Below are 15,197 nucleotides of genomic sequence, written 5' to 3'. Positions count from 1 at the left end.
CTTTGGGGGGCTGAGGCGGGTGGATGGCTTGAGTAACATTTCAACACAATGATTTTACACATGCTTGGAGCTCTAGTACAACTGTCCCTTGATGTCTGTGGGGGACTGATTCCAAGATCCCCGAGAATACCAAAATCCACGGTGCTCAAGCCTCTTCCGTAAAACAGGGTAGATCTGCATATAACCTATACACATCCTCTCGTATACTCTAAATCATCTCGAGGTTGCTTAGAATACCTAACACAATGTCAATGCCATGTAAATAGTTGCTATACTGTATTGTTTTGCAATTTTTGTTTTTTATTGTTGTATTGTTATTTTTTTTTTTTAAATATATTGATGGTGTGGTTGAACCCGTAGATGTGGAGGCCACAGATGGAGGGCTGACTGTGCCTCTCATGCATCCTGCTCATCTGACCCATCCAATATCCACGGGAGAACGACTGCCAGGGAGGCAGCCTTAGTGACCAGGCTGAGGGGCATGCAGGGAGCTGGGAGCTCAGAGAAGTGGGGCAGAGTCGATGGCGAGGGGGCATCGGAAACAGGAAACTTATAGTTCCAGCCTAATCCTAAAACCATCTGATACCAGTCACAAGACACAATCTATGAAATGCATCAACAAAGAAGCTCTAAGAGAGAAACTCTACCCTTCCCAACCTATTTCCCTACTCTTAAAGACAGAAAGCACAGAATTATTTAGTGGTTAACATTTTGGGGGAAATCATGTCTGATGACTGACTCCACGAATGGTTTCCCTATAAAGAATTCTAAGTTTTTAAAGGAGGGCACCAGAACCAGTTTTATAATCATCTTTCAATTATTCAATGTAATAAACAATGTTTGTTACACTATGTGAAAAGGAAGAAAACATGGTTTCTGCACTCACGAGCTTATACTTTGGACCAGTGAATGGAATAATGGTTCCCATCATTAGATTATTAAAAAAAAAAAAAAAAAAAAGAAGAAGAAGAAGAAAGGAAACTAAACGCTAAGTATCTGGAGTTACGCATACACAATGACTTTAAAAGCACAGCTTAACCCCTCTTTAAGACACTCCTCTGACCAACCAGAAACCCTATTTTACATATGAGGAAACTAGGGTCCCAAAAGGTTAAGCAACTTTCCTAGAACCAAGACTATAAAGCAGAGGGCAGGCTTCCCTGGCTCCAAGCCCAAAGGCTCTTCCCACGTACTGAGTTGTCTTGCAGTTATACATAATCATATAATTTTACCGCCATAGACAGGGATAGCTATCCCAATGGCAGTGAAATGAGTTTCTTCCTTCTCTTGTGTTTCAGTTAATGCTAAAATTAGTCGGCGTGATCATCATCTTTAGTAACTGAGGGAGAGAAGAACCAGCCCATGGCACGTTAGGTGATAAATGGACCAAGGTGGGATTAAAAGTTTGCTTGATACATGAAATGACAAAACTGTGAAAAATGCATACATGTTAGGAAAAATTTAACAGGTCGAATTAACTCAATACGGAGGAAGGTGGGGAAGACCCCAGAGAATGTGGAACTGAGTGGTGATTCCGTAGGTTAAAAGGAAAATCAAAAGGCTGCTCCTCTCCTTATATGCTGTCTTAGAGTGTCTTCTCAAGTCTATGTGGAGAAACCAAAAGTCTAGAATGTGAGAGAAATAGTGATGCTTCTTTGTGTCAAATTATCATTTCCTGACTGCATGGTCAGAGTTGCAGCTGGGTAGGACAGACACAACCCCACAGTGGCAGCACCCAGCAGTCCCTGTGGCTGCCCTCACCACCCTCTGTGGCCTGCCATGACATGGACTTCTAGAAGAACACAGAAGCAACCAGGAGCTTGTCTCCCTCCTTTACATGATGTGACTAAGTTGCCAGATTTTGCATAAAAATAAAATCACACTGTATTTTCCTAATGATAAAAAAAAAAATAGTAAGATTCCAAAAGGAAGGCAAGGTACAAGTCTTTTAATAGATTTTTTTTTTTTTTTTAAAGATAGGGAGGAGATGACAAACATTTAGGAATCAGGTTTCCGGTCATTTGACTAATGACTGCCTTCTAACACTGTTCTTTTCTAGCTTGAGAATTATATCCAGGACAACATGAAAAAAGAAATGGTAGAGATACAGCAGAATGCAGTACAGAACCAGACGGCTGTGATGATAGAAATAGGGACAAACCTGTTGAACCAAACAGCGGAGCAAACACGGAAGTTAACTGATGTGGAAGCCCAAGTAAGTAATGCCACATAAAGCACACGGTGTCTCTGCAGCTAGAGACTAGCACTCAGTCGCGTCAGGAGCTTCCTCAATGAAGGCATGAGAAACTAAAGAAAGCACCACCACAGGAGAAAAGGAATGAATTGATAAGAAATTAAGGATGTATGGCTGCTTATGAATTAAAAATCAGTAAATCTGTTTTTGTTTTTAATACTGAGTTTAAATTTCATGTGTTCTATCTACTGAAGACATGTGAGTCATTTTCATGCCACGCATCCCAACCACTGCAAGATGAATACCCCCTCTGTCTCCCTGGTGCTTTCTGGACTCTGGGGATCATTTTCCATTTCTAAGTCCTAAAGTCTTTGAACATTTGAGAAATGAAAAGCACTGAGGCAAAGAGCTAGAAACTCTGGCCTTAAATCTAACTCTTGAGTTAAGATAAAACCTGAATCTCAACCGCTAACACAGCCTGTGGAATGAGCTTATGGAGAAGGAGACAAGTGGGACAGTGAGAAGCGTCCAGCCACAGAAAAGATGGTGCACGCCCCAGCAAGAGCCCTGAGCGCTGCCATGGCTCCAGGTCCGCCACTAACCAAATAAATGCATCACAATGAGGCACTCACCTTTTCTGGGCCTCAAATAATATAAAGGGTTGGGCCAGACAAGTGATTGCTAAGTTCTCTTTCCACTGTGAGATTCTATGAGCTAGTGATTAATAATAACAGAAAGAAGACTGAAATAGTAAACTAGTGGCCAGGCGCAGTAGCTCACGCCTGTAATCCCAGCACTTTGGGAGGCCGAGATGGGTGGATCACCTGAGGTCAGGAGTTCGAGACCAGCCTGGCCAACATGGCGAAAACCCGTCTCTACTAAAAAATACAAAAAAATTAGCCAGGTGCGGTGGCGGGCATCTGCAATCCCAGCTACTTGGGAGGCTGAGGCAGGAGAATTGCTTCAACCCAGGAGGCAGAGGCTGCAGTGAGTTGAGATCGTGCCACTGCACTCCAGCCTGGGCAACAGAGTGAGACTTCAACTCAAAAAAAAGAAAGAAAGAAAGAAAGAAACTAGTAAAATAACAGCAAAATAGGAAAATTTCAAAATAAGAAAATTCACCGAGAGACATGCTAAATGATGCACAACATGTGACGCAGCGAACGGCCTGGGTGGGAAAGGGAAAAGCTGCTATTAGCAGTACAAATGCAGACGCCCAAGCTCAAGGCCGTGGTCCTGACTCTCGGCGGCCAAGCCCGCTTTCTGACTCCTCATCCTGGCTTCTTTACATGCTTCTGAAGTCAGTGGCTTCCTACTCTGGGCTATAAGGAATGCTTTTAAAAAAAGAGCAGATTTAAGTGAAACAATCCCCACTCCATATTATTCCTAAATGCTACTTCAGCTAAAAGGATCAAGAAACGCTAGACGTCAGCCAGGAGAGGACATGAGAGGGGAGATGCCATAAGCCCTGCCACTCTCGTAAGACTCATTCTAGAAGGACACAGCTGTTCTTTCATTGTCTTCCTAAAAATGGTTGGATGAGGTCAGAGAAAACAGTAGCGAAATGATAGATTAACAAAAGACTTACAGATAAGAGAATAGAATAACAAATTACTTGATTACCAGGTCTTTCCACAATATCACAACAGTTCAGGAAAAACATACATAAATATTTTACATAATGGATCATAAGGTACTAAAAATTTAAATCCTAGGAAGTCATAAAAACTAAAGATTTAAAAGTCAATATATCAATATATATCTAAAGCGAATTATTATTAGGTTGGACCAAAAGTAACTGCAGATTTTGCCATTACATTTTTTTTTTTTTTTTTTTTTTTTTGAGACAGAGTCTCACTGCATTGCCCAGGTTGGAGTGCAATGGTGTGATCTCGACTTGCTGCAACCTCCACCTCCCGGGTTCAAGCGATTCTCGTGCCTTAGCGTCCCGCGTAGCTGGGATTACAGGTGCAGGCTACCACACCTGGCTAAATTTCTGTATTTTTAGTAGAGACAGGGTTTCACCATGTTGGCCAGGCTGGTCTCGAACTCCTGACCTCAGTTGATCCACCTGCCTTGGCCTCCCAAACTGCTGGGATTACAGGCGTGAGCCACCGTACCTGGCCACCATTACTTTCAATGGCAAAATTGCACCAACCTATTAAAATAAATTAGTAATGATTAAGTCACATGCCCCACCTTTTGATACTAACCCTGATGGGTAATTGAATAGCTCATCCAAAAAATGTCTCATAAGCATTTTTAAACTATAACATTTCTTATATTTTAAAATAATAGTTAGATCCAAGCATGGGAGCTTGGCAAAAATTTAAAAAAATAAAAAATAATAATAGTAATGAAAAAGTGTTAGGACAGAGCAGCAATGCAAACCTTGCTACATCCTATAGCGGTCAGAGACTTCATAGCATTTGATGTACTTGTGTTGCGTCATATGATTTAAAAAAAAAACGCCTATTGTGAAACTAGATATCATGTTATCCAGGATAACAGGAAAATAAGAAAACAGATGGAAAGTCAGCAGTTTTTCCATGTGAAGCCCAACTGAACACATGAAAATGGCTGAGCCAGCTGAGCACGCTTGCTCAGATCTATAATCCTAGCACTTTGAGAGGCCAAGGTGGGTGGATCGCTTGAGATCAGGAGTTTGAGACCAGCTTGAGCAACATGGTGAAACCCCATCTCTACCAACAAAAAAAAAAAAAAAAAAATTAGCCAGGCGTGCTTGTGTGCACTTGTAGACCCAGTTACTTGGGAGGCTTAGTGAGGTTACAAGAAGTGCTTAAGCCTGGGAGGCAGAGTCTGTAGTGAACGGATATGGTGCCACCACACTCCAGCCTGGGCAACAGAGTGAGACTCTGTCTCAAAAAAAAAAAAAGAAAAATGGCTGAGCTTAAGGAAGGCTGCAAAGAAACTGAATTATGTACCCACTCTGTTTGAAGGTACTTGCTGAGCAGTTACTGATTTTGTGAAATAGACTTAAATTCAAATCTGAAAATTTCTGATTAGAAGCAAGATTCTCCAAGCGTGTCAGAATGAGAGACAATCAAATTGAGCAACAATGGGTGGCTGGAGGTCTCATATCTTAAAAGGAATGAGAGATCATTACCTGGCCTGGGTAATTTACAGTCCCCTGCAGATGGAGGCCTTCAGGCTGGTCCAGCGGTTTGATGCTCTCCAGAAAAGTGATGTGAAAATGGTTACAATTACTGTTGGGCCAATCATGACTTATATGCCATCCTTCCCTGCCTCCCCACGGAATTTTACTCATGTTATAACCCTTATGAATTAAACAGGACACAATTTTCCAGGTCCTTTTAGAAATAACCAACATAGAATGTTTGGACTCAAAGAAGACGTAGGCCAAATCTATATTCCAGGTGTTAACATTAAAACCCAAACAAAACCTTATGTTGGCCAAGGACTTTATTCTCACAGAAGACTTTTTGTGATAAGAACTAAACCAGCTCTAAGGATAAGACCATCCCTGAAACCCACGCTGTGGACCAGCCAAGGCTCCTGCAAATGACATAAAGACACCAGCAAACAATGATTCTTTCAAGGCCCCCGGTTCCTTGGCAACAATGCTGACTGACATTTGCATGTGATATCACATCCTGAATAAGCATGACATGGAGGAAGTGAGTAATCGATTCTTCCTGCTGAAGGGCAACCAGGGGCTAGAGAATCCACGGGAGAGCGGCACTGCTCATGCCACGCAGTAGGTCACAAAGGCCCGCACAGCAAGGCTGAGGCTCCGCTTCACACTCACGCTATACGGCTTCGATTGGTTCAAACAAGTTTTAAAACAGGAAGGAGAAATGGCAAGAAGAAATAAAAGTCTAAACAAGTGGTGACAAATGAGGAAATCCCAGGCTAAAAATTTTCTATATTTTTATATAATGGAAGCATGTGACTTCCAATCTCTCTGTCTAGTGACAAATAAATATGAGAATAGCATTTTGTTTTCAGCAAAGGGAAAATACTTTTGACCTATGAAATATGACCATTTTATACTCCTACTTGTCTCATTGTATGAAATAAAATATGGCAGACTAGAAAAATAACATTTATTATTTGGCACAAACCCCATTGTCCAGAACTACTAACCACTTTCCAAGATAGAGACATAATGGCCGGGTGCAGTGGCTAATGCCTGTAATCCCAGCACTTTGGGAGGCTGAGGCAGGTGAATCACTTGAGGTCAGGAGTTCCAGACCAGCCTGGCCAACATGGTGAAACCCCATCTGTACCAAAAATATAAAAAATTAGCTGGGTATGGTGGTACGCACCTGTAATCCCAGCTACTGGGGAGAATGAGGCAGAAGAATTGCTTGAACCCGGGAGGCGAAGGTTGCAGTGAGCCGAGATCATGCCACTGCACTCCACCCCGGGCAATGGAGCGAGATTCCATCTCAAAAAAAAAAAAAAAAAAAAAATAGAGACGTGGGGAAAAGAGTAAAAAGGTTTAACACACTCAGATGTGATCTAAGACATTGAGCCTTTTCTGAAAATGAAAAATATGCCAAAATAAGATACTTGGGTTAATAAATAATGTTTTTGTTATGTTTTCCTGTAGCTTGGGTACTTTAATGAAAAGGAAGTTAGAAAGTTAAACTAATTAAAAAATAATTAATAGGAACTTCATTTTGTTACATTTAGGTATTAAATCAGACCACGAGACTTGAACTTCAGCTCTTGGAACACTCCCTCTCGACAAACAAATTGGAAAAACAGATTTTGGACCAGACCAGTGAAATAAACAAATTGCAAGATAAGAACAGGTAATAACAGTACTAAAACATTTATAATTCAGGACTGCACACTTTCCAGATATGAAAGTCGGTCTCAAATGATAAATTATCAGAATGGTGAGTTTCTTCATGTCTAGTGTAAGGGTCAGAAACCTCATGAGGGAGGAGAAGGGAGAGGGCTTGGAGAAAATTCCTGCACAGGCACAGATCTCCTAACACAGTCCTGGATTTTACCTTCCATTCCCTGGCCCCTTAAAGATCCACTTAGAGTAATCCTCCAAACCCTGCCTCAGTATTATACATGCTAATCTATGATAAAAATACAGCTAGTGTTGTGGAGTGAAAGAACCACTGGCCCAGGCATTTTATTTCAGTATTAACTTGACCAAGATCCTTTGCCCTTGGGGACTTAGCTTCACTCAATGCAGAATGGTCTATAGTATGAAAGCTACACTTATACTGTAAGCTAATGCAGATTTTATGATCCAATGCTTCCTCTTCAAACACACGATAAATTAAAACCAAAAATATTAAACATGATTATATTAATATTTAAATAAAATATAGAAAAATCTCAAGATCAACAATAGAAAAAAAATTGTAGGTGATAGGTGGGGACTGTTTTCATAGGTCTGTTCCACTTGGGACAAAAGAGGATAATTTTATGCACATACCTGGTGTGCCTATTTCCTTGTTTTTAATGAAGACATGTATATACAACATGGAACATGGCTATAACAATATATCCTATTTGACAATTTAAATAATTCTTTATTCTTAACCAAAAATGATAAACTTCTTGTTCAATAATTGTTCTTTACTGTTAATCAAGAACTAAGCTGAAATAATTCTTTCTGTCCTTTGGATACCAAGTTTAAGTCATTATTGATTTAGGGTTTTGAAAAGCAAATAGATTTTTAAAATTCAAATATTTTTCTTTCATGTTTCAGATTTCTCCTCTACAAACAGTAAATGAACATTTGAGACCAATCATTGAGATATAACAATCCTGCTAATTTCATTTTCTTTTCTGTGTTTTTTTTTTGAGACAGGGTCTCACTCTGGTTGCCCTGGCTGGAGTGCAGTGGTGCCATCTCAGCTTACTGCATCCTCAGCCTCCTGGGCTCAGGTGATTCTCCCATGTCAGCCTCCTGAGTAGCTGTGACTACAGGCATGTGTCACACACCCAGCTGATTTTTTTTTTTTTAGTACAGGCAAGGTTTTGCCATATTGCCCAGGCTGGTCTCAAACTCCTGAATTTAAGCCTTCTGCCCACCGCAGCATCCTAAAGTGCTGGGATTACAGGCATGAGCCACCGTACCTGGCGTCGTTTTCTTAAAATAGTCTTATGTAGTAATGCTCTCTTCAAAATGCTGCAGTGATTCCCGGAACACATGGGAGGTGGAGATTACTTTTCTCTTGCCTGTTATACAATGATGTCCATGACAAACCTAGGATATGTCCAGTTTGTAGAACATACCCTAATACTGAATACTGTTTCCCCACTTGAGTTTCAAATTTACCATGCTACAATGCTAAAACTACCAATTTGGGTCAATTATGTTCCCCAAATATCATCTTTGCAAATATTTTTCCAATCATATTGGCTTTCAACTATGCCTGTAGGAAGAATAAGCTTTTTCTCATCAGCTGTAGAAATCGTATTTTTTTGTCACAGATATGAAAGGAAATAAAAAGGTTTTTTTCACCAACAGCTATAAATAATAAAAAAAGAAAATAGTGCTGATGATTTTACAGGTGTATGAGTTCTGCATGCTGTGTTTTCTACCTTAAATTCTGACTGGCCTATGATTTTATTTGCAAGTATATCATTACAAAAATATGCAAATGGTGTTTCACATTGGACAAACCACATTTTAAATAATCTTTTATAATTCCCCAAAAGTGCAATTGCTTTCTTTATAGAATAGATTCAAGCCAGGCACAGTGGCTCACGCCTATAATCCCAGCACTTTGGGAGTGATAGGATTTCTTGAGGCCAGGAGTTTGAGACTAGCCAGGGCAACATAATGAGAACTCATTTTTACAAAAAATACAAAAATTAGCCAGATGTGGTGGCACACACCTGTAATCCCTCCTATTTGGATGGTTGAGGCAGGTGGATCGCTTGAGCCCAGGAGTTTGATACCAACCTGGGCAACAAAGATAGACCCCCATCTCTCGAAAATTACATACTAATTTACAACGATCAGGGGGCTGGAATACATTTAAGAGCTACAATTGAATATCTAATAATTATTATTAATACTGATTGTTATTGCTTATGGGCGAGACATGTAATGGGTAGCCAGTTCCTTGGCTGGTTAATATTGTTTGCAGGGTTAAAGAGTCAGAAAATGTTACTGTCAAAAAAAGGTGGATTTACCAGATCATTCGAACTAAAAGGGGCCTGAGAGGCCATGAAATCGAATGCCTTCATTTTACATAGAGCTTTATTTAGATAGATATTCACCTAGACAGACATGCACCTGAGGTCCACAGCAGGATGGCTGCCCATGTGACACAGGAAGCCATGTGCAGAGGTGGGATTCCCAGCCTAAGGCTCCTTCCTTGCACCTGAAGGTGCTCGTGACACCAAAGGTGACTTCTCAGGGTCTCCATTTTCTCTTCAGTGATACCGTGATCTTCATATGTATTCCCTGTGATAACTTCTATTTACAGACCTTACATGGCCACAAGGGTAGCTTTTCCTCAAGGGAGACATTCATAGCCTTGTCTTTTTAGCTTGATGATGTGAAGACCATCAAAACATCTAAATTTCCGCAGGCTTAAGACTATGGTTCATGATGCTTTCATTTCTTGATTTTTCTCCAAAACCCTAAAAAACACCTCGTACATGGTAGGTGTTCAATACATCTCTGTTAAACGGAAGGTAAGACGTGGTCTGAACCCAACTATCACTCAGTGAAACGTGTATGTCAATTTCACATGCTTTCGGTTCCTAGGAAAGTAAGTGCAACGTGACTCAGGAGGCTTCAGATAACTCACAGCAGTGTTAAATGGCCGGTTCAAGGTTTCTTTATCAAGCAGGTGGGAAAATAATGTTTCTCTGCTCTTCATATGCCTTCGCAGAAAAGCTAGTGAAATGTATAGAATATTTCACCAGCTTCTAATGTGACATTAACAGAAGCTGTGGTAACTTGTTAGTAGACAGAAAATAATTCTGAAACATAAAGATGCCATCACTGACATATTTCATTATTAAATAAGATAGCTGACTTATACGGGACTCAGAAAAGGGAATATGAGGTCCCCTTCCTTTAAAACAAAACTTTGCAATATGCAAATTCATGTGTACTAAACTTTATATTGGAAGGAAAATGTCAGAGAGAGGAATCTGACATCTGGTCACTGTTTTTCTATTTTTAAAAGTGTCTATATTTTGAAAGCTTTATTTACTGGCCTTGTACAAACAAAATGAAGATATTGAAACATCTTTAGTTGCTGCTTTTCCTGCAATGATCACAGAAAGCCTCTTTAGGTGCTGAATAATGTAGTGTCAGGCTATCCAATTTTCCTCTTGTATCTTATTAAAAAAAAAAAAAAAATGCCAGCCAGGCACGGTGGCTCATGCCTGTAATCCCAGCACTTTGGAAGGCCGAGGTGGACGGATCAGGAAGTCAGGAGTTCGAGACCAGCCTGGACAACATAATGAAACCACGTCTCTACTAAAAATACAAAAAATTAGCTGGGCGTGGTGGCACGCCTGTAATCCTAACGACTCAGGAGGCTGAGGCAGGAGAACTGCTTGAACCCGGGAGGCGGAGGTTGCAGCGAGCTGAGATCGCGCCACTGCACAACAGCCCAGGCCACAGCGCGAGACTCCAAGACTCCATCTCAAAACAAAAAACAAAAAACAAAAAACCCTGCCAAATACCTTGACTGTGCATGTCTTTGAGTTTGTTCCTGGGAAACAGTTAACATTCTCAAATACATAGTCTCTACTCTCTTGGATTTGTTTCCTCTGGCTTAATGGACAGGAGCTATTTTTAGTTTAAAAGTGGTATGCTCTTCATTGAACATATTTATAGCAACGTATGTTTATAAATTGAAATTAGGAAGGCAAACTATATAACCATTAATAAAATATCTTAGGACTTACATGGCATAATTTTACCAGCTCTCTAAATAATTTTTAAAAAGCTTTTCTGCCAGGCGTGGTGGCTCATGCCTGTAATCCCAGCACTTTGGGAGGCAGGGGCGGGCGGAACACGAGGTCAGGAGATCGAGACCATCCTGGCTAACACGGTGAAAGCCCATCTCTACTAAAAATACAAAAAGCCTGACATGGTGACATGCGCCTGTAGTCCCAGCTACTCGGGAGACTGAGGCAGGAGAATCGCTTGAACCTGGGAGGTGAAGGTTGCAGTGAGCCAAGATGGCACCCTTGCACTCCAGTCTGGGTGACAGAGCGAGACTCCATCTCAAAAAAAGAAAAAAAAAGCTTTTCAAGGGCTTGGCTCACATATTAACTGTTATGTATTAAGTACATGCGATAGTGCTGGTTAGATTTTTTAGAGAAGGAATAGGGCCACATTAAAAGGAGAGAAGCAGATTTCAGAGTCAGAAAGTTCTGGGATTGTATTCTGCCCCTGCCACCTGCTGTGTGTGACTTTAGGTATGTGATTCATTCTTCCTACATTTCTTTTTTTTTTTTTTTTTTTTTTTTTGAGATGATGTCTCGCTCTGTTGCCCAGGCTGGAGTGCAATGGCATAATCTCAGCTCACTGCAACCTCCACCTCCCGAGTTCAAGCAGTTCTCCTGCCTCAGCCTCCTGAGTAGCTGGGATTACATTCATGTACCCCCACGCTTAGCTAATTTTTGTATTTTTAGTAGAGAGAGGGTTTCACCATGTTGGCCAGCCTGCTCTCAAGCTCCTGGACTCTAGTGATACACCTGCCTCAGCCTTCCAAAGTGCTGGGATTATAGGTGTGAGCCACTGAGCCTGGCCCTCAATGTCCCTAAGTTTCAATTTCCTCATTGGGAATGGGAATAATAATGTCTATATTAACGTTAACAAACATTCATTGAGTGTTAATGTATGACAGGCGCTAGTCTAAGCGTTTACATTTTTTTTTTCTTTTTTTTTGAGACGGAGTCTCGCTGTCGCCCAGGCTGGAGTGCAGTGGCGTGATCTCAGCTCACTGCAAGCTCCGCCTCCCGAGATCACGCCATTCTCCTGCCTCAGCCTCCAGAGTAGCTGGGACTACAGGCGCCCGCCACCACGCCTGGAGAATTTTTTGTATTTTTAGTGGAGACGGGGTTTCACCGTGTTGGCCAGGATACTCTCAATCTCCTGACCTCGTGATCCACCCGCCTCGGCCTCCCAAAGTGCTGGGATTACAAGCGTGAGCCACCGCGCCCGGCCAGCATTTACATTTTAAAACACATTTGTTCCTCACACCAACCCCATGACCTAGGTGATAGTATCCTAATTAACAGGTGAGGACATTAATGCATAGGGTGACTAAGTAAACTGTTCCAAGTCGCAGGGCTGGTAAGCCAGGACTTGAGTCTGGGAGAAGTATTCACCTCCCCGTGAAGGAGTATTTCTCACATAGCATTAAGTGCTATTATTATCATTAGGATTAATATTAAAATATAAATAGTTTAGGAGAAAGCTAATATCCTACCCAAGGGTCCAGCCCAGTTGAAACTCTCCCTTCTCAAAAAAGCACTTCATGAGCACTAAGCTTGAAAGGGCAGCACCTTTCTTCTGAGCGCTGTAGCCTCTAATACAAAAAACACCCATATCCCACCTATCCTGGACCAGATGGGGTACCTTTTCTTGTGTGTATGCATAAGTCCGCATGTACATACATATATGCTTATACGTTTACATATATACACACATTTATATATCTAATCTTCTCAGCAAGTTTCAGAGATTCCTTAGGGCTCTGGTAACATCATATTACTTTATAACCACTACAATAACTTAACAGAGTACCTTGGAGAAGTAGAAATTCAATAAATATAAAATATTTCATTAGAATAGCCTTCACTAACTAACAATTCTTTTCCTTACAAGTTTCCTAGAAAAGAAGGTGCTAGCTATGGAAGACAAGCACATCATCCAACTACAGTCAATAAAAGAAGAGAAAGATCAGCTACAGGTGTTAGTATCCAAGCAAAATTCCATCATTGAAGAACTAGAAAAAAAAATAGTGACTGCCACGGTGAATAATTCAGTTCTTCAAAAGCAGCAACATGATCTCATGGAGACAGTTAATAACTTACTGACTATGATGTCCACATCAAACTGTAAGTTTACATATCATGCTTTCTTCAGCGTTAATAACCTTTAGTCAGTAAAACACTCAAAAGACTAAAAAATTCTCACCTTTCAGAAAAGGTGCTATTTCTCATATATTTCATATGAAATATCTACCAATTAAAATGAAGGAAGAAGAGAAGGGGAAATATATGTTATACTAATTATTATGAAGCAAACACCCCAAGCATACTTTTGATTCATGGCAGTAAAGAGCCTACTTTTAGTTAGTTCCATCATTAATTAGAAGGATGAGACTGGGCAAATTACTAAACCACAGCAGATATTCATTTATTTAGGTTTTACATGGGAAAAATAATATCAGACCCATGGGATGGCCATTAAGATTAAATGAGATAATACACTGGCACTTAAGAGATGCTAGTTCCCTTATCTTGCCAGGTTCTTAAGCACATTTTGCCTTCCTTATTATTGTTTCACTTTGCAGCGTCTCTTATATATTGGAGGGAAGGGCCAGGTGTGGTGGATCACGCCTCTAATTCCAGCACTTTGGGAGGCTGAGGCAGGCAGATCACTTGAGGACAGGAGTTGGAGACCAGCGTGGCCAACATGGTGAAATCCTGTCTCTACTAAAAATACAAAAATTAGCTGGGCATGGTAGTGGGCACCTGCAATCCCAGCTGCTTGGGAGGCTGAGGTAGGAGAATCACTTAAACCTGGGAGGAGGAGGTTGCGGTAAGCTGAGATGTGTCACTGCACCCCACTATGTCCTCAGTGGGAAAATGGCCTGAAGGGGCAGGCAATGGGGTCATGATACAGATAACAGTGTTTAGGGACATTCTTTTTAAATTCTTCCATACTAAGTTTACCCTATTCTACTCAAGATGAAAGATCTTCAAAAGTAATAATTTAATTTATGTGATTGTGAAGTACTTGCATTACATGTAATTGATGATCAGCAAAGGAAGTTTGGATTATTTGAAGTATTATAATTACATGGAATTAATGACCAAAAAGTAAGTATCAATCTTTTGAGAATTAAGAAGAAAACAGTCTGAAAGGAAACTTTCTAGAAAGGTTAAAAAAGTGGTATAGCCTTTTGCTTACTTAAGAATTCCAAAGTCATAAAACTCACCAAATGATTGGGTCTTGAAATAACAAGCCTTTGTCTTTTCATGAACTCCGTTTAAATGCCTTACTATTTTTTAAAAGCAGCTAAGGACCCCACTGTTGCTAAAGAAGAACAAATCAGTTTCAGAGACTGTGCTGAAGTATTCAAATCAGGACACACCACGAATGGCATCTACACGTTAACATTCCCTAATTCTACAGAAGAGATCAAGGTGAGGTATTCGTCTCCCCTTACTAACTCCCTGGCTCTAGGCAGGCCACTTTAGAGAGTGAGGAACCAGAGAGCAGAAGTCTCTCCCCAAAGATCTTCCCCAGCCTCACACAGTACAAAGCCATAGTTACTGGGCAGCTACCTCGCCTAGAGTGCTTGCCAAGGGCTCTAAGTTCTGCTGCTGTGCAGAAAATACAGAAGCTGCATATGAATGATGTACAAATGTCTATCTTATCTTCGGCAAGAAATACGTTCTCCTTGCATGTTGCTTGAATAACGCATACTGTCAGTTGTTTCTCCTGAGGTGTCAGACTCATTTCCTTAAAGAAAGTATCTTCCAAAAACTGAAGGTTGAATAACCATAGTGCATCAGCCATAGAGGTTTCGTGAAATTAATAATTTCTACTGCTGTGCCAAAGTCATTTTTCAGTGATATTATTGTTCCTTTCTTTGTGTGTGACTGCATAGTGGCTTGTACAGTTAGCTACCGCTGCCCTGCCTCACACGGGGATGGTAGCAGTTTTACCCACCATGGTTTTTGCTCTATCTGAACAAACGCTAACACAGTGCCACAGACCAGTGGTGTCTTAGCATCGTGAAAACAGTTTCAACCTGTGGACTTGGCGACATGG

The 15,197-nt window shown here is 40.8% G+C and overlaps 2 protein-coding genes across 10 annotated transcripts in view; one reads left to right on the top strand and one right to left on the bottom strand.

Moving 5' to 3' along the window:
- MCPH1 (microcephalin 1) overlaps nucleotides 1-15,197 on the bottom strand; it is a 270,092-nt gene that overhangs the window by 135,894 nt on the left and 119,001 nt on the right. The window lies entirely within an intron of this gene.
- The window catches only part of ANGPT2 (angiopoietin 2), an 86,071-nt gene that overhangs the window by 42,538 nt on the left and 28,336 nt on the right, over nucleotides 1-15,197 (top strand). Inside the window, exons 2-5 of one of the 4 annotated variants that reach the window (XM_008970138.5) lie at nucleotides 2,060-2,215; nucleotides 6,875-6,996; nucleotides 13,020-13,252; nucleotides 14,436-14,566. In XM_008970138.5, coding sequence (XP_008968386.1) covers nucleotides 2,060-2,215; nucleotides 6,875-6,996; nucleotides 13,020-13,252; nucleotides 14,436-14,566 — 642 coding nt within the window. The remainder of the gene's footprint in view (nucleotides 1-2,059; nucleotides 2,216-6,874; nucleotides 6,997-13,019; nucleotides 13,253-14,435; nucleotides 14,567-15,197) is intronic. The other 3 variants (XM_003805351.7, XM_003805352.6, XM_055107258.2) reach the window with 3 other exon arrangements.

The sequence above is a fragment of the Pan paniscus genome, chromosome 7 (assembly GCF_029289425.2).
Source record: "Pan paniscus chromosome 7, NHGRI_mPanPan1-v2.0_pri, whole genome shotgun sequence".
NCBI lineage: Eukaryota > Metazoa > Chordata > Mammalia > Primates > Hominidae > Pan > Pan paniscus.
This window is presented reverse-complemented; position numbering and strand designations above follow the sequence as displayed.